We start from the raw sequence: 18701 nt of genomic DNA on the forward strand, positions 1-18701 counted from the left end.
CAAAATGGCGGGGTTTTTTTTTAATTAAAAATTTAAATAATGTTTAAATACCTAGGAACCCACCACAAGAACCAGAAGATAACCAGTAACATACGAACCTGTCCCTCCAGGTCTTTGCCACCCTCCCACACATCCCACTGGTAACCAGTCCTTTTGTTCATATTATAAAAAGGGTATCGTAAGGTAGGTGGTCTTCTGACTTTTTCTAGCTGCAGCTGAAGTTCCTATAAATGCTGCCCCTAGAGCACTGGGTCCCCTGGGGAGCCCCTCTAAGCCTGGACACCACTCCAACACTGGCCACAGGACTGGGCGTCCACGCCAGGGACACATTTTGCGGGTCCTTATTCCTCCTCCCTGCCCTTGTGCACTAAACTAAGTGAAACTGGAATGCAGGTTTGACTGGGACTCTGCACCCAACTTTCCAACTGCAGACCCTTACATCTCGAGTAGACAGTTCCTGTTTAGGCAGGTACCCGGGTCAATGGACAGCACTTGAAGGCTTCCAGCCAACGCTCTGCCTTCCCACACAGAAAAGCATAATCCACACATCCTGAGGGGAAGGACAAGGCGTATGTGGTTAAGTGTTCCATCTTTGTCTGAATCCTGGCTCGGCTGCTTCCTAGCTGTGCACCTTGGACGAGCCACATGCCCTCTCTGTGCTGCTGTTTCTGCATCTCCAAACTAAGGGCAACCCTACAAAGTAGGGCTGTTAGGACCATTCAAAAACTACTGTGTACCTTGGTCCGTGTCTACGTTAGTAGTATTTTACATACATACACCGTCTCCTCGTGGGAGCCCCTCTCTATAGGTCCTGGTTATGTTATTCCCTTTAACAGAATGAAGAGATGAATAAATTAGGACATGATATCCCAATTCATGATCTTCAGCCATGGAACCTCAATGCTCTGTATAGGACGGAGTATAGACCATACAGTCTTGTCTTCTGAGGCCACGTCCAGATGCAGCAAAGATGCAAATCCAAATCCAAAACAGCAACGAAGCTGTTCTCTCAGCCTGGTCTTGCCTCCTCGGCACGTGGCAGCCTTTGCACCCCCAGGGGCTTAGGCTGGTGGTCTGGGCCCTCTGGTCTCTGCCAAGCATTGCTGCATCATCCCACTGCCAGTGATAAAAAGGACTTGAGAGAACCCTTTCCTGGTGAAATTGTGGACGGACAACACTACCTTCTCAACACCGTGGGACAGTGACGTGGTACTGCAAAGTAGCTTTATCATCCAGTTTGAAGTACAATATTGGCCAGAACAGGATTCTGGACCCTTAGCAGAAATCAACACCATCCACCAACCCCTTCAATCCCATTCCAACCTCTACGAACCCAATCCTACCAAGACCCAGAAAACAACAATGTAAACAACATCCATACTCACTTTATTTTCAAACAGAGGGCCACGTACCCAAAGGGAAGCAGGATTAAGAACCACTGTGGTCATCTGCCTTAGACTTCTGGCCCCAGAATGCCTCGTGACCCAATGGCTATGGGGATGGAACTGCCCCTTGATGGTACACATATCAGAAAGGTCAATTCCCCCATTCCCCAAAGGAAATGGAGAAAAGGAGGCAAGAAGTCAGGGAGTCCCCGGAACACTGCCTCAGGATCATTCCAGGGACGGTGTATGACTGACCGTCAGTCCACAAACGTGAGTGGGAGGGGATCTAGGAACAATGGATGGTGCTGGCAGAAAATTATCCTGGATGACGTGCACCCGACACCAGGATACACCTTTCATTAGAATGAAGGGAGCAGACAAAGCCCTCGGAAAAGACACAGAGGCAGAGAGCACATTGATTAGAACATTATCTCGTAACAGAGGTGGGGCCATTTCCCACCATTATTGTAGAATAACTGTAACTAATCAAAACACATATAGGCCTCTTTAATGGAGTTAATAAAACTACGGCAGAATGGGAACTAGGGGTAGAGGTACTATTCCCAAAGGAAAAACCGGGTTAGAGGGAGCCATGCTGACAGGCCAGGTAGGTCCACTCCGAGTTCTTAGAAAGGAGCCCTGGTCCGGAAAACGGCAGATATCCACGACCACTATGTGGGGCTGAACCGGGGGAGCCAGGCCGAGCCACAGGGAGGCATCCGGATGGCTCTCCAGGGGCTATATCCCTACTCTTTATACCCCTCCAGTAACGTGTAGAACCGGAAGTGTGGCAACACCGGGTTTTTATTTCTGGGCAATCTGACAGTTTGCCTGGGAAGGGAAAGGAGAGTGGACACCCGTCTCCCACGGCAGCTCATGGGGAGTGGCCAGGGCTTCCAGCCGTGACGAGCGGAAGGAGGCAAGGCAACAAGAGGCCTTATGCCTAGGGTAGGATTATGGCCAACAGCCCTCCTGGCCCAGGGTCACCTCCTCAAGGGGAGGTCTCCATGGAATGAGCATGACTGCCAACATGGCCAGAAAACCCATCGATGCCGCTCATGGGGCAGATGATGAGAGGGGCTGCGCTCTTCCCTCCCGAGTAACTCAGACTGAAGTAGGGCCGGACAGGCCCACAGAAGGTAGCGTGAGAGAAAGTAAAGGTGTGACACCTCTCTGTCACGTTGTAGAAGGAGACCTCGCCAGCATCATAGTCCAAGAAAATCCCCACCCGCTGGAGAGGGGTCCGCAGGGGGAGGGCAGTCATTGGGGAGGTAAGAGCCCAGTATTCCTTCCCATACCACAAGGACACTGCCCAGAATCCATTCTGGGGGGCCGAAGTGACTCCACCTTTTCTGCACACCGAGTCTTCACAGACACCTATGGTCCACTTGGCTTTATCTCCCACCTCTACCTCCCAGTAATGTCTCCCAGCGATGAAGCATGGAGAGCCCAAGACACAGGGAAAGAGATTGAACCGCTCGGGGTTGTCAGGCAGGTCCTGCTGGAGGTAACTGTACCGCACTTGCCGCAGGTTATCGGAGAGGATCAAGCTGGGGTAGGCTGTGTCTGGGTCCAGAGTCACATCCACTGCAGAGACACAGAGGGGACGGGGGGAGGGTCAGCCGAGGGCCAGGGGAGCACACCGGAGGACACCCAGCTCGTTCCTACCCCCCCCCGAGAACACAAGCATCCCACGAGAGGCTGCATTCGTCTTACGGAACTCATCCTGCAGTTTACATTCCAAAAATCATCGTCTGGAATAGCTGATTACTTTCCTAAGCCAAGATATATCGAAGGTACTGAGATTTTACCTCCATTCCCTCTCTTTTAAACATCTTAAGCCACAGTATCCATTATAAACTGAATTCCCAACTTAAATTTTGGGGTTCTGGCTATGTGAATTGGGGACTGAAGCCTGTATCACTCTTCCGGGGGTGCCTGGGTGGTGCAGTCGGCGCAGGTCGTGATCTCAGGGTTGCGGGATCGGGGCCCCTGACAGGCTCTGTGCTCAGAGCGCTATCGGCTTGGGTTTCTCTCTCCCCCTCCCTCCAGGCGCGCAGGCACACTAACAAATAATCTTAGAAAGAACCACTGCTTTATATCCTCCATTCCATGAGATCTTTACTCAGCTGTGCAAACCCCGTTCATCTTTTTCTAATGTCCCATGCAACACCCACGTTGTCCTCAAAAAGCCGCTGTTAACCAGCCACCCCACTCTCCCTCTCTCCTAAACCGGCAACTGCCACCCATGTCACGGGCTCGGGTGCTCAGTAGTACAACATCTTGCATCCGTGTGCTGCCTTCCTGCTTTAAAGCCCCGGTGTGATTCCCTCAGCTGCTGTTCAAGCCGTGCTCAGGAGGAAAGCTCCCCAGCCTCTCCGGACCTCGGCTCAGGCAGGCTAAGTGACTCCCACAGAAGGGTCATGACGGGCAACCGTGGAGGCGGCCAAGAGCCCCGGGCACCAGGCTCGTGGTTCAACCATCCGTGCATAGCCGTCACTGAGCTGTCCCCCAGGTCATGGGTGTGCCTCATGCCCCCAATCAGACACCACACTCCGAGCTCTCCTGTTCCCCCATAGAAGCCCGCACAACGTTAGACAGTGTAGGACTTATGCACGGTATCCAGCTAATACTTGCTGAAAGAACAAATATGGATCAGTGGCAGAAAGAACACCTGATGTACATCTCTCTTCACGGATGATTCCAACTAACGATGGGAAGTACACACCTGAGATTGAGTACCCCTGGGACCACGGATGCACCCGGTCTCCCGACCCTTCGGTGACGGTGACCACCAGGGGGAGCTTCGATTCCTGCCCCAACAGAGAGTGGATGACCCGAGATCCCTACGCTCCCCAGCACTCAGAGGAAGAGGCGGGCCCCCTAACTTTCTGGAAGGATGACTGCTTTTTGCAGAGCACACACTGGGGACTGCAGCTTCTACTCAAGCACCTGAGCTTGATTTCCGCCTACTTCAAAGGTCATTGGCTTCAGCTCTGAGGCATTCTGGGAGGCAAAGATATTGTAAACATATAGAAACAATCAATGGTTTTTTTTGTGGTTGCTGTTTATGACTTTGATACACGTAATCTAAAGAACCCCAATTCAGGCAATTTCCAAAATCATTCACAACAGTAGTTAAGTCTTTAGGACTTTTACTCCTGTTTCCATATGGTTTTGTCCCCATCACCTACCTGAGTATAACTGAGCTTCTCTCAATTCTGAAAGAACAAAAGAGAAAAAGTTAGGATGTGTGAGTATTTCCAAGGACTACCTAACTGAAGGAGCTCCCGTTAGAGTTCCCATAGGCTACGGTCGCATTAGACAGCCCGGAACTGCCGTTGTCAGTCGTGTGCTGACTTTATGCACCATCTGACTCCATCGCTCAACCAAGAGCCCTAAAGGAACAGGGACAGCCCTGCAGGGGGAAACACGGTTCCAAGTCCACGTCATACGCAACTCTCGGCTTTCATAAGCCACCTCTGTTCTAGAGGCTGGGTGGATCAACTGGGAGATGCCCACTGCCATGCTGGGGCAAACAAGACCACTCCAGAGGCACTTAAACAGTGGACAAAGCATGTTCACAAATAAGCTCTCACGAGCCTTTTAAGTGGCAGGGGAGAAGGAGAAATCAATGAGAGCCTGATCAAGGAGTCATGCCTTCCGGTGTCGCCCACGGTGTCTAGTGCAGTTTGTCCCTATTTGTTTGATGGTGGAAGACATTCGAGTGTCCCCTACATATGTATCTGAAGAGATAAAGTGCAAACAAGGTCTTAGGATACATCACACACGAAATCACCAGAGATTGTGGGGATTTGTGATGTGTAACAATTAAGAAAAGGGTTTACCTACATACAGAGGTTTCAGATCCTACTAGACTGTCCAGGAATCTTAGCACTTAGGATAGAGCCAACTCCTAACCGAATGTGGCTCATGAACAGAAAATTTCACACGTAGAAGGGCTTCCCTTGAATACCTAAACCACTTTACCTAATAAGCGCTGCTTGATCCCCCTGTCCTGACTGGCACCAAATGCCCACGAGCAGGAGGAGCTCGGCAAATCATAACTTTAAATACCGGCTCAAGTGAAATGCAGCTAGGATAGTTTCTGTTCATTCTTTATTCTGGATTAATTCATTTTTGGACTGCCTGTTTTTACCCCCCATCAAAACAGACTGAAAGCTGAGTACATATAAAGGACTTCATATTCAAAGAAGAGACTATTAACTGAAACTTAAATTAAAGCAAAAGGAAGATGCAGAAGATCCGAGGAGGCTGGCCAGTGAGTGTCAACCCCCCTCACACTTCCCCCCACTTTTAAAGGAGATGTCCATCTTCCCAGGAAACTTCAACATCAAGGGGCGCCTGGGTGGCTCAGTTGGTTAAGCGACTGCCTTCTGCTCGGGTCGTGGTCCCGGGGTCCTGGGATCGAGTCCCGCATCGGGCTCCCGGCTTAGCGGGGAGCCTGCTTTTCCCTCTGACCTTCTCCCCTCTCATGCTGTTTCTCTCTCGCTCTCTAATAAATAAATAAAATCTTTAAAAAAAAAAAAAAAGAAAAGAAACTTCAACATCAAAAGCCCAGTAAATACATGAATTTACCTTGGATTTTCTCCATATCTGACTGCATTTTTTCTAAGGAGAGAAAAGACGACCATCAGTTTGCATCCCACATCTGGCTGGTAAATATATACCCCTCTCAGTCAAGACACAGATATTCAGAGCATGAATGCATTTCCCCTGATGGACCCTCTCCTCACATTACCTGTGAACTGCTTCAGGCTCTCGGTCAAGAATAGACATTTTTGTGCAAAAATGTGGATTTTCTCTTGCAGATCTGGAGGTGTGATCCAGGGCTCAGGGATCCTGATTCTTTCAGCTCTAAGTTTAAAAAAAAAAAAAAATGAGTAACTCCCTCCCCCACCCCCGCACCTTGAGGGGCCCAGACAAAGCCCGGGTTAGGCTGACTGGCGGGTCCTTATAAGCAGCCACCACACTTCTCTGTCCTCCTAGACTGTCATCCTCTAGACAAGAGCGGAGAAACATCTTACTCATTTTCATTGCCCCCATAGCACCTAGCTCATGGATTTTCAAATGGCCTGTCCTCAGAAAGGTTTACTGAATTAAACTGAACGTAAGGCTGACCTTGCCAGAAAGCACTAGATTCCTAGACAAAGTCCTGGAGATTCATGGTGGGCAACAACCCAGAGCCCTCGGCTTCCCAAATAGGGTGAGAAGCCCTCCAGACAGGTACCCGCCCTGCTCAGGGGGTCCATGGCAAAAACCGATTGCCGGCTGCCTCCCCAATACCCCATTTCCCATCTTCCAAGTTATATGGGGTTCGTGGCTGCCCAGTCTAGATGGGACCTTGTGACCGAGTTCTGGCCAATAAGAGGTAAGGAGTGTCTCGTGGTAATTTGAGAAGCCTGCTTAAAAAGGAGTGTGCTGTGATTTACCCCCCCACCCCCCCCCCACCGCCCCGGGCTGGCTGAACGATCTCAGACTGCCAGATCGAGGACCAGGACTCAGGGACGGCAGGAGAGTGAAGGGAAGGAGACCAGCAGCCCAGCCCAGGGCTACCTACCTGCACATTTCCTATATGGCAACAATGTCTTAAATTACATGTAAGTCTTAAGCCAATGAAATTTTGGGTTTCCTCTCTCATATAGCCAAACCCAAGCATTAATGTCACAAAGTGCGAGGCTCTGAAGATCTAGCTCCCTGTGCTGGACCAGAACGAGACTGGCATTGAAAAGCAAAGGTAACATGTCAGGGCAGTAATCTCTGGGGCCATCAGGCTGGGACTGGACACGTTCTAACCCCTCTCCCTCAAACCCCTCAATTTTACCAACATAATCTACCCACATGGCACTCCCAGCCGACCCAACCCATCTACGAGGCCCTGCCCCAGCCCTGCAAAGGTTCCCACACAGCCCGGCTGCATTCCTCTGGAGGGTTTTCACCATTCGGTATCTGCACCAGCTTCAAAGTTCAGCTCCTTCAAAGTCAGTCTCTGTCCCTGTGGGCTCTCCTGCACAAAGAGCATGTTCCCAAGGCCGACCCTGCCTGCCCTCACGTCTGCCCTGCAACACAAGCGAGCCTTGCCATCTGCCCACTTAGAGGTCTCCCTGCTCCCAGAGCTTCTCCTCACCCCCAACCTGATGACACAGCCGAGCAATAATGAGGACGAGAGCCAGAATCCAGGTAACCCAGCACTAATTCTGTAACTCTGAGCCAGTCACACTCTTCTGAGGCCATATTTTCCCCTTTACGGAATTAGGGGGCAGTAGCAGGAGGACTCGGAAACCCTGAAGCAGCAATGACCACAAGAAACCGTGCACTTCGCCCAGGTGTGTGTGAGCCTTCACTCTCCATGGACGCACCCTCACAAACCATGGTAGCCCCAACCTACCCTTACCCTCCCAGTTCGCCAGTAATTCCTGAGCTTTACTGAGAACAGGTCCATCTAGCTCTTTGCACACAAGTGACTTGTTCACAGACGGGCAGGGTATGTGTCACTCTAGTAAGATGTCCTTCTCAGGGCTCCTTCCAGGATTTATGAGCACGAGGGAAACATCCTCCTGCACTTGATTTAACACTGGGGAGGGAGAACACGGTACCTGCTCAATGTGTCCCCGATGTCCTACAAGAGAAAGGAAAAGGGTAACCATGAGAAGTCGTAGAAGTTGTAACTTCAGTCTGCTTTCAGATGTTTGCTGAAAACCCAGCTACTGGGTGGCCCTCCTGCGAGAAGCCAGGGAGACAAGCAACAGGACTCACAGTCAAGGAGCCAAAAATCTGGGACGCACGCTATTCCTACCCAGCCTTTCCTACGTCCTGCTCCTGCCCTACTGGCCAAGGATCTCACGACTTCAAATTTCCAAACAAGTACCCCACCCTTGGACCACAACTGCCTACTTGTCCTGCTTGCTTTGACTTTTTATTGTGAAGTAATTTCAAATACACAGAAAAGCTGCTAGCACAGAGCTCCTGTATCCTCCTTCTCAGACTTACCAGATTATTATAACCACGTTTATATTCAGAACCATTTGAGAGATCACTCTTCCCATTATATAATGTATCTTTGCCCCCTTAGACTTCTGCATTTCCTAAGGGCAAGTACATTTTCTTACACAACTACAGTCCAGTTATCAAATCCAGGAAAAGGAACATTGATCTAATGATCAATAAATCAATGATCTAAATGAACCTTTCTCTAACCCACAGCCATAGTCTAGTTCAACCAATAAAGTTACTTGCAGCTACCCACCTCCCCGCTCAGTAGTCCATGACCATTCTCCACACTGAGCTATCACCACACATACCTGGAATCGTTCCTTAGCACTGATTTCTTTCGTGGCACTGACGTTGGTTTAACACAGGCTATTCATTCTCCAGGAGGCCGTCCCTCCTTTGGAGTTTGTCAGCCATTCCCCTCGTGATTAAGTCCAGGCTGTATCATCTTTGACTAGTGTATGGTATGTCCTTCTAAAGGTACGATACTCACTTGCCCCTTACTGGCCATATTTTGATCACTGAATAGCTACTATCTTTCCTTTTGTAACTAATAAGCAATCTAAAAATGATACTTCGAAATTATGTTAATACTCTAATCCTTATCAAACTTCCTCCCTTACGTTTAGCATGCATTCATAATTACTGTCTGAGTTAGCTTTTACTGCGATGAAAAGGGTCCTCGGCTAGCTTCAAAATCCCTTCTATGTTACTTAGTCAACGTTTACTACAAGGAGTAATTTCCCCATGTGTTATCAGTATGGACTCTGTTACTTAGTCAACGTTTACTACAAGGAGTAACTTCCCCATGTGTTATCAGTATGGACTCATATATTCCTACTTTATTTAACAGGTTATAACCCATCACTGTTCTTATTTATTTTGGTGCTCAAAAAGTCTGAAGGCGGGGCGCCCGGGTGGCTCAGTCGGTTGAGCGTCTTCAGCTCAGGTCATGATCCCAGGGTCCTGGGATCGAGTCCCACATCGGGCCCCTGCTCAGCTTGCTAGTGATCTCTGTGACTGTCTCCGCCCTCTAATAAATAAATAAAATCTTAAAAAAAGTCTGAAACTTGGCCAGAGAGTCTCTGTCACTTTTTAATCCTATCCTTTTCACCCCATTTTCCCCATTCCCATCTGGTCTACCCCTCCACTGTTTCCTCTGCAAAAGTAAGCAGATACATGATGTTCCAATTATCTTTTTTTCTTACAAAAAAGCAGTACAGTCCATATTTTGCACTATGATTTTCACTTAACAACACATTCCCGGAAACCACTCTTATCGGTTCACAGTATCTTCCTTACTCTTTTGTACAGCTGCATATTAGTCCACGGTACACACACACACAGTTGATTCCACCACTCTTCTTGGTTTGGAAGATGGGTTTTCCCCAATATTTTGCAATTACAAACAATGTTACATCAAGTAACCTTGTATGTATGTATTTTTGTACATATTTTCATATCTTCAAGGTAAATTCCTGAAAGGACTCTTGGTCAAATTCTAACTGCATGTATACTTTTGTTAAATGCTGCCAAAACAATGTCTTCTCACCAGCATATGAGATTCACTCTCTCACATCCTTGCTAACAGTATACTGAATTAAGACAACTTTGCTATTCTAACGGGGGAGAAAAGGTATTATAGTATGTTTTTTAATTTGCATCTTATTAAAAGTACAGAACACATTTTCACAAGTTCATGGTCCAATTTTACTTTTCTTTTGCAAATTGCCTGTTCATATCTTTTGCTCATTTTTCTATAGAACTTGTCTTCAACCCCCCTCAATTTTTTGAACGTTCTTTATATACTATTTCTATTATCCCTATTTGTGATATTTGCTGCGCTTTTCTTTCAATTTGGCACTAGTCTTTTGAAGACTTATTTATTTATTATTTTAGCGAGAGAGAATGTGCATGGGAGCAGAGGGAGAGGGAGGGAGAATCTCAAGCAGACTCCCCACTGAGCACAGAGCCTGATGTGGGGCTCGATTCTAGGACCCTGAGATCATGACTTGAGCCAAAATCAAGAGTCAGATGCTCAACCGACTGAGCCCCCCAGGCAGCCCATGACACTGGTCTTCTGAATGGTTACAGTGTCTGTGTTTTTCCGTTGTGCGATTACCAGCTGTCTTAGTTACACAGGCATTATAGTAAAGGCTTGTAATTGTTTTTATCTAACTACCCTGGTTAAAACCTCCAGTACAACGTTAAATAGGGGTAGGGAACAGTGGGCATCTTGCTCTGTTCCTGACCTCAGTGGGGTTGCCTCTAATTTTCCTCTTTAAATAAGATTTAGCTTGCTTTTCCAATGACAGCCACCGTAACCCTCTCTCCCTCTCATTCCACGACCACAACCCCTCTTTCTTCAACAGACCCCATCTGTCCAAAAATGTCCTCACAAGTATCTTCCACCTTAAAGAAAAAAAAAAATTAAAACCTCCAGTGCTCACTTTGGCAGCACATATACTCAAACTGGAACGTGCCCGGCACAGATGATGCCACAAGCTGCCAAAGCATATCATGGTGTTAATGTTCACAGAGCACTGCTAAGAACCACCGAACGGTGGAGACAAAGCAAATGTCCGTCAGCTCATGAATGCAACACAGGGAAACAGCATGTGGTGTTTATCCATACAACGGAATATTAGCCAGCCATAAAAAGGAGAGAAATACTGATCCGCGCTAAAAGACAGATGAACCTTGAAAAAAGTATATGGAGTGAAAGAAATTGACACAAGAGGCCACATATTATAGGCAAACCCCCAGAGACACACAGCAGATTGATGGCCGCCAGTCGGTGGAAAGGAATAAGTGACCACTGAATGGATACAAGGTTTCCTTTTGCGGTGAGGACAGTGTTCCGGAACCACACAGTTGTGAGGACTGAACACTTACTTGCTTACTTACCAAATGCAACTGAGTTGTACACTGTGAAATGGCCGAAATGATGGAGCTGATGCTATATATGTTTTATCACCATAACAGAACAAACCAAACCCTCAACTCCATCTTATAAAGCCCTAATCTGGGATGCACCTCACTATCTACTTTCCCTATGTCTGCACCAGAGCAGTCATGGGCTCAGGAAGCAAAGCTGAAAAGAAAGTCACACAAGGCAGACTGGCCCCAGTACAAACTGACGGTCACCCACCAAGTAATCCTACTGTGTCTCACAAACCACCTGGTTTTCCCATATTCGGAAACAGTAATTTCAAAACTTGCCCGTATTCTTCAAAGCTAATGTTTTCCCTAACTCCTGCCCAACAGCAGCAGGGGATCCTGCTTTCTCACGTCAAGAGAATAGAAACCGCTGGATTTCTGCTACCAAACCTCAACCTGCCTGCATCCACCTCCCCGACCCTCCCTTCCTCCCCAAACTACCTCCTCCACCTGTGCCTTAGTCCCCTTGCCTTGTCTTCTCAGGCACGGAAAGAGTGGTAAGTCCATCAATCTTCCAGCTTCGGTGATTCTCCTCACCCGCATCCTTACAACAGACTCTCCTCCTGCATATTCTTTTCCGGAATGTTCAGCTCGTTTCTTTAAGCATTCCCTCCTCATGAAGCCCCACAATCCCACCTCACCTCTGAGCATTTTCTTACCTCTCCTCATGGTCTTCCTCCTTGACAGTCAACTCCTCCTGCAGTGGCCGCTCACCCAGCCAGTCCCCACTCTCCCTAACGTGGCTCCTGCCCAAACTGCTCACCGCCGGCAGTCCTATCTGAGGGCGTCAGTGATGCCCACAGCTTTAAACCAAATGGATGTCGGCCCTCAACTGCATGAGACTCTGCTGTCCACTCCCTCTTTTCTGGTCACACTCTGCTTCTCTGATCAAGTGTTCCTGTTGCAAACTCTTCCTTTTCTCCCTGGCAGTTAAATATTGGTGGTCGTTAAGGTTCCAGGCTAGGCTTCTTATGAGTCTAAAGCAGGAGTCAATAAACTTTTTCTTAAAGGCTAGACAGTACATATTTTGGGTTTTGTGAGCCATGCATTGTCTTGCAGTTGCAACTCTGCTCTACAGTGCCAGTAGAAAGTAACCACGCGCGGTTCATAACGGTATGCGTATGGCTGAGTGCCAATAAAATGGACAAACGATGGAGCTTGAGTTTTATATAATTTCACATCCTCGAAATAAAATTCTGATTTTTCCAATCATTTAAAACCGTAAAAACCAGAGGCGCCTGGGTGGCTCAGTTGGTTAAGCGTCTACCTTCGGCTCAGGTCATGATCCCAGGGTCCTGGGATCGAGTCCCGCATCAGGGAGCCTGCTTCTCCCCTCTGCTGTTCCCCCTGCTTGTGCGCTCTTTCTCTCAAAGAACTAAAATCTAAATAAATACATAAATCTGTAAAAACCAGGGGTGCCTGGGTGGCTCAGTCATTTAAGCGGCCAACTCCTGATTTCAGCATCAGGTCCTGATCTCAGGGTGGTGAGATCGAGCCCCCAGTCGGGCTCTGCACTGACTGTGGAGCCTGCTTAAGAAGCTCTCTTCCCCTCTCCCTCTGCTCCTTCCCCACTAAAAAACAAACAACAAAAATACCAAGAAAACAAAGAAACAAAAAAAACCCAGAAAAACTCCCCCAAAGCCGTCAAAACCAGGCTTAGCCTGCAGGACATACAGCAGTTTGCTGACCCCTACCCTGTGCCATCAACCCTTTTAACGGCATTTATCAGCACCCGTTGTCCCCGCTGTTCACTTCTTCAACTGTCCGCCCTGGACATTAGAATATAAATTTCAGGAGAGCTTCTTCACCATTTAATCCCAGTGCCTGGAACAGTGCCCGACTCAGGACAGACAGTTCGTATACAGTGAACGCACAACAGCTCACTTCCTGTGGTCAGCCGTGTCACCTGCGGGACACCAAGCTGAAATCACGGGACCTCTCGGGCCAACCGCTCCTGCTCAAGTGCTCCCTGTTTTGTGGCTGGGCCAACACGCACACAGACGGCAGTCTTTAAGTGGCACGGGGCCGAACCCCTCATTCCATGGGGTCGCTGAGGCCCGGGGAGGTCAAGAGCCTTGTGTGTGACCAGACCACGCGGCGCAGGACGGGCCTGGGCCCTAGGACCTCCTTCTGCCCTTTCTGTGAGACAGTGCAACTGCCCGGTCCCAGTTGTGTTGGCCAGAGCCCCCAGGAGGCGTGCTTCCCTTGGCAGGCCCAGACAGCTGAGCCAGGGCAGCAGGGCCCCCCGAGGTACGGCCAGAGAGAAGGAAGGCGCAGGGCCGGGTGCGTGGGGGCTCCCAGCCTACCTGCAGGAGCTCCCTGGTGGGTTGTTGTTGCTTCTCTTCCAGCTGGGCGATCAGGCCGCTCAGGTGGGAGATGTTGCAGGAGAACTGGGCGACAGCGCCATTGATGCTGTTGTAGATGGCCAGATCCAGCTCCTCGAGGCGGGCCAGGAGGCGGTACTCATGCTCCTTCAAGGAGTGATAGAGCTGCTCGAACTCCCAGACAATCTTCTCCCTCTCCATCTGGGTCAGGCTCTGTGCCGGAGACAGGGACGGGCACTGAAGGGGGAAAGGCTCCCTCCTAGAGCCCTCTGCGTCTCCCCCCCCACCCCCCGCACCTTCTCCACCCGCTCGTGCTGTCAGGCTTTACCGACTGGACACTCAGCGCTGAGAGGTGAGTTACCCCGGGGATAACAAAGAACTCTGTCCTGGGTGAGTAAGCACAGACAGTGCGAGGACAGGGCGGCCTGCCCTGGGGGAAGCTGGCCCAGCCTTCCCGGGAGCACGGCGGACACGGGCGTGTGGGAGGACGGGAGTGCACCCTGTGCTCAGAGAGCAGACAGGCTTTCCTGGCAGGAGGAATGACGCTGGCAAGGAGACAGGGCCGCACCAAGTCTGTCCCGCAGAGCCCCTGAGCGCGGAGGGGAAGCCAGAAAACCTAAGAGGGCAGAACAGACCTTGTCTGGCAGGCCGAGTGGGGCAACACTTTGTTGCAACTGGGAGCCATGAAAGGCAGCCAGGGAAGGGAGGGGTTGGCCATATGCCACACGGGGCCAGACTGGAACACTCAATCCTCGCACCATGGCCGGGACCGCGTCCCTGAGGCCCTCCCCGTGTGGCCCGTGCTGGCTTCCGGCCTCTGGGAGTGTTCCTCAACTACCCTCTCCTCACTGTCTGTGGGTGTGGTTCCCTCTGGGTGCAAATTTGTTTCCAAAGCTAGTCTGCCCTTCCTTCCCCACCCCTCTCCCACTGACAGGGCACTCCGGCTCCGGCTCCGGCTCCGGCTCCGGCTCCGGCTCCGGCTCCGGCTCCGGCTCCGTGCTCAACAAAGGGTCAGCAACAACCTTTGCTTACTCCTGGGGAATGTAGTTTTATTGGGGCACGGCCACACCCATCATTCACATCTTGTATTTAGCTGCCTTTGAGCTATGACAACAGAGTTGAGTGGTTGTGACAGAGCCGATGTGGCCCACAGAGCCAAAAATCCTGTCCAGCCCTTTACGGAAGACACCTGTTCTCCACTCCCCTCCTCCTGAGAATCTTCCCCCCATGAATCGTCCCTCACTCCGCCCTTCCTAAGCACTCACTGGGCTGCACACACCTTCGTTCCAAACCCTTTTGGTAAAGTCATAGCTCTCCTTAGCTACAGTCCTTCAAAGACATAAGTGATACAATGTAACCTTAGAAATGGAACATTAAAGCTGAAAGAGACCTTAAGGAGCAACTGATTCTGTGCTTCTGGAAGGGGCTGCCCCAGGCGCGCTGGTGGCGGGACAATTGTGCCCAGCATGGGATGCCCTTGCAGGGCAGGACATTCAGCATCTCTGCCCTCCCCTCCCCACTCAGTTCCTCAAGTGACAACCAAAGGAACACCCACACGCCACAGGAGGGAAGGAGAGGGCAGCACCAGCCTTGCTGAAAAACCACAGGTCAAGCCCAACGTGCCCATTTCACAGAGGAGGAAACAGGCCAGAGACGGTGTATCGCTCTCCCCGTCCATCCAGCTGGCTAGTGTCAGAGCCGAGAAGTATGTCCAAGTGTCTTGATTCTCAGAGAAAGGCTTTTTCTCCTCTGACAGTCCTCCCACAGAGGACACAACGGTTGTGTGCATGGGGATTCCACTCAGGCACATCAGATTATCCGTCCGTCAGCCCTGCTTTCAAGCTAGGGGAGCTGAGGTCTCAGGGAGGTGTGCGGGCAGAACAAATGGTGGTACCTGAAGACATCAGGAGAATAAGTTCCCTGCCCAAGAGTTCCTTACTACCCCCTGGCCATGACTGACAAAATTTCACAAGATGCTGCTAGTCAATGCCAGTCTAAGAGTTTGCTTTTCAGATGCAGGCACCTCTTGGGAATTTCTCTGATTTTATTTACTGTTAAAAAAAATTGCTTGAGCACCTATGTGGTGGATATAAGAATATGTTATAAAAGTCTCTGTACTTTTTGTTTTGTTTTTTTTTTTGGTTGTCAAAACAACAGCCCCAAATATCCCTATCACAAATGAGCACATCAGTCTCTTGCTCAACCACTGTCAGCATCCATCTGCAGAATGTCACCAAAGGAGGCTAACCATGCCCAAGACCCTCACCCACATCAGCGGTGTCAAGGATCCACCCTGATCTATACAAGACTAGCAGGCTAAACGTTTGATAGGTCAGATCCCCAGCGGTTCCAACGTCAGCTCTTCTATCCCTTCCCCCCAGCCTTGTGAAATCCCTTGTTTCTCCAGGTGAGTTCCCCACCGCCATCTGGGGTTGTTTCACCCACACCTGGAAGTTCCGGGTGACCTGACTGGCTAAGGTTAAGGGAAGTCACACCAGCCTTACAAAACACAGAGTGGCTAACAGAAGCGATACTCTCTGTGAATTCCAAAAACCCTTACCAAGAGTTCAGCCCGCGCTTGCTCTCCCTGCGCCCGGCGCCTCTTCTTCAAGTCCTTCACTCTTTTCAGGTGGTCCAGCTGGTTCTGGATTTGCTCCTGAGAAAAGCAAACACAGGTGTACAGTTCAAGATTAGGCAGACCTCAGCATCAGCATGGCTAATGTGTTTATCCCACGGAGCCCGCGTTCCCTGCTCAGAGCCGGTCCTGGGACTTGGGGACATCCGCAGGGCACAGGGGGTCTTGCACACTCTCCTTGGCAGTCTGTGTGTAGCTCGAACTGGTGGGTCACCTGCCTATCCCTGGAAGGGTACTGCAGGGCTCAGTGGAAAGGGGAGTGGCCTACGAGGCTTAGAGTTGGGCTGTGACTCCACAGAAGCATAGAGAGAAAATGCTGTGACCCCTCATTTTCCTCAAAGGCGGCATGGAAACACCACCTTCCCAACCTACTCCAGAGTTATTCCAGTGTAAAATGATACATCCGGAAGTGCCATGAATGCTAAGTGATTAATTATGCACGAATGTACCCACATTTAAACGTCACTGGGCACCTTTCTGTCCTGCAACCCTCCAACACAGAACACAACACAGCGCACGCGTTCCTCCCAAGCTGCCTAACAACTGTTCCCGTCAGCACTTCGCTTCCGTGTCACTGTTTGGCTGTGCGGTCTGCAGATTCCACCGTTCACAAAGGGCTACCCGCTCCTTTTATTTCGTTTAATCTTCATGGTAACTGTGTGATCTGGAGTCTCACGGCGGTTAAATGACTTCAGCAGGAAAGAGCTGCTCTTTTCCGTGAGCTTCTAGAACAGGACGGAGCACAGGCAAGTGCCGGGGAAACGCTTGCAGACTCCGCGATGGGCACCTGCCTGGCGCGCACACAGCCAGTCAACGTCCGTGTGTGTTTTGCGTGAGATCATCTGTGATCCGACAGGCGCACGAGCGTGGCGATGTGTGCTGGTTTTACGCACATCCTTTCCACAGTCAAGGGAGGGAGGGGTCTCCGCGTGTAAGGTGCCCGGGGGCCTGCAGACACCGGGGCACCTGGGGTGGACGGGTGGGGGTAGGGACACCTCTGGCTTCCTCAGCAGCTACAGGTTCTCCCAAATCTGAGTGCCGAGGCTCTGGAGCGGACGGAGAGGAAGTGACGGCTGGGAAGCACACGTCCGGCTCAGCCATTTTCTAGGCGGAAAAGAGGAAGCCCCTGGGCTCTCTCCCCCCTTTGTCCGCCGGCGCTGCCGCCCCTCCCGCGCCGCGCGGCCCTCACCTTGAAGCCGTCCACCGCCTCCTCGAGCGGCAGCACGCTGTGGCCGCGGTGCTCGCGGGAGCGGTCGCACACCACGCAGATGGGCATCTGGTCCTGCTCGCAGTACAGCTTCAGCGGCTCGCGGTGCTTCTCGCACACGCCCATCTCGCCCCCGGGCCCCGACGGCCGCTCGGTGCGCAGCTGCTTCACCAGCTGGGTCACGTTGGCCAGGTGCCGGTTGGGCCGCAGGTGCCGCTGCGGGAAGGTCTCCCGGCACTGCGGACACGACACGTTGGTCTCCGCCGCGCCCCAGCAGCGGGTGAGACACGCGCAACAGATGTTGTGGCCGCAGTCGAGCATCATGGGCTCGGCAAAGTACTGCAGGCACACGGGGCAGGTGGTCTCCTGCTGCAAGCACTCGGCCACGCTCCCGGAGGCCATGGCGCGGGCCCGCGGGGGCGCACGGGCATGGGCCCCGGCGCCCAGCTCTGCGCGGAGCCCAACTCTACAGCGCGCCCTCCCGCTCGCCGCTTCCGGGCGGCGCGGGGAGGCGGGCGGGCGGAGGGCGGCGCCTCCCGGCCCGGATCTCGGACGCGCGCGCGCGGGCCCCCGCGTGTCTCGGCCCTCCCTGCGCCGCGGCGCCCCGCCGAGCGGGCGTGGGGGCGGGTCCCGGGGACCAGCGGAGCCCCGCTGCGGCGCGAGGTGGGCGGCCGAGGGGCGCCACCGGCCGCACTCGCGGGGCCGGCGCTCGCGGCACGCAGGACAACGTGGCCGCGTCCGAGCGGATCCCGGCGCGAGCGGAAGGGGCGGCCCCGGGGCGGGGCTTGGCGCGGGCCCCCCTCGCAACGCGCATTCGCGGCCTCGGGTGCGCACAGTTCCTCTCGTAGCGATCGGGGAGCCCCGCCACCGCCCGGGGCGCGACGCGCGGGGGCGCGCTCCTCGGGGCCCGGTGACCGCGGCCGGGACGCCGTAACCCCGCCTGCGCGCTGCGGGCCCCGCGCCGAGCTCCCGCGGCCTGGGCCTGGACCCCGAGGCTTTTGTTGGGTGTCCTGCCGGGCGCCCAGGCCTCGGCGCCGGTGCCACAGAGTGCGGGCTTGATGTGGGTGCGGGGGGAGGAGACGCCTGGCCTCCCCAGGAGGCCGGAGGATGGGAGTAGCCGGCTGAGTTGCACCATTCAGCAACCCTACTTGCACTCGCAATTTTGTTTTTAAAAAGAAAGTCTTAATTATCTGATGGCA

General features: G+C 51.9%; 1 protein-coding gene across 1 annotated transcript; it reads right to left on the bottom strand.

Annotated features, from left to right (window-relative positions):
* Positions 1-657: 657 nt before the first annotated feature.
* Positions 658-17904, bottom strand: TRIM27 (tripartite motif containing 27). Its single transcript, XM_027601645.2, has 8 exons — positions 17485-17904; positions 16221-16316; positions 13643-13873; positions 8003-8025; positions 6148-6263; positions 5985-6017; positions 4580-4606; positions 658-2972 (listed from the first exon to the last, which is right to left on the bottom strand). Exons 1-8 carry the CDS (start codon positions 17902-17904, stop codon positions 2377-2379), a joined length of 1542 nt encoding a protein of 513 aa, XP_027457446.1. The 3' UTR covers positions 658-2376.
* Between the last annotated feature and the right edge of the window lie 797 nt (positions 17905-18701).

This window comes from Zalophus californianus, chromosome 7 (genome assembly GCF_009762305.2).
Source record: "Zalophus californianus isolate mZalCal1 chromosome 7, mZalCal1.pri.v2, whole genome shotgun sequence".
In the NCBI taxonomy this organism is placed as follows: domain Eukaryota; kingdom Metazoa; phylum Chordata; class Mammalia; order Carnivora; family Otariidae; genus Zalophus; species Zalophus californianus.

Bases quoted from the DNA above. Each gene is read 5' to 3' on its own strand.
- TRIM27 (XM_027601645.2), bottom strand. From the start codon at position 17,904: ATGGCCTCCGGGAGCGTGGCCGAGTGCTTGCAGCAGGAGACCACCTGC. The intron at 16,317-17,484 runs GTGAGGGCCGCG...TGCTTTTCTCAG, and splicing joins AGGCGGTGGACGGCTTCAAG to GAGCAAATCCAGAACCAGCT. The intron at 4,607-5,984 runs GTAAATTCATGT...TTGTTCTTTCAG, and splicing joins AGATATGGAGAAAATCCAAG to AATTGAGAGAAGCTCAGTTA.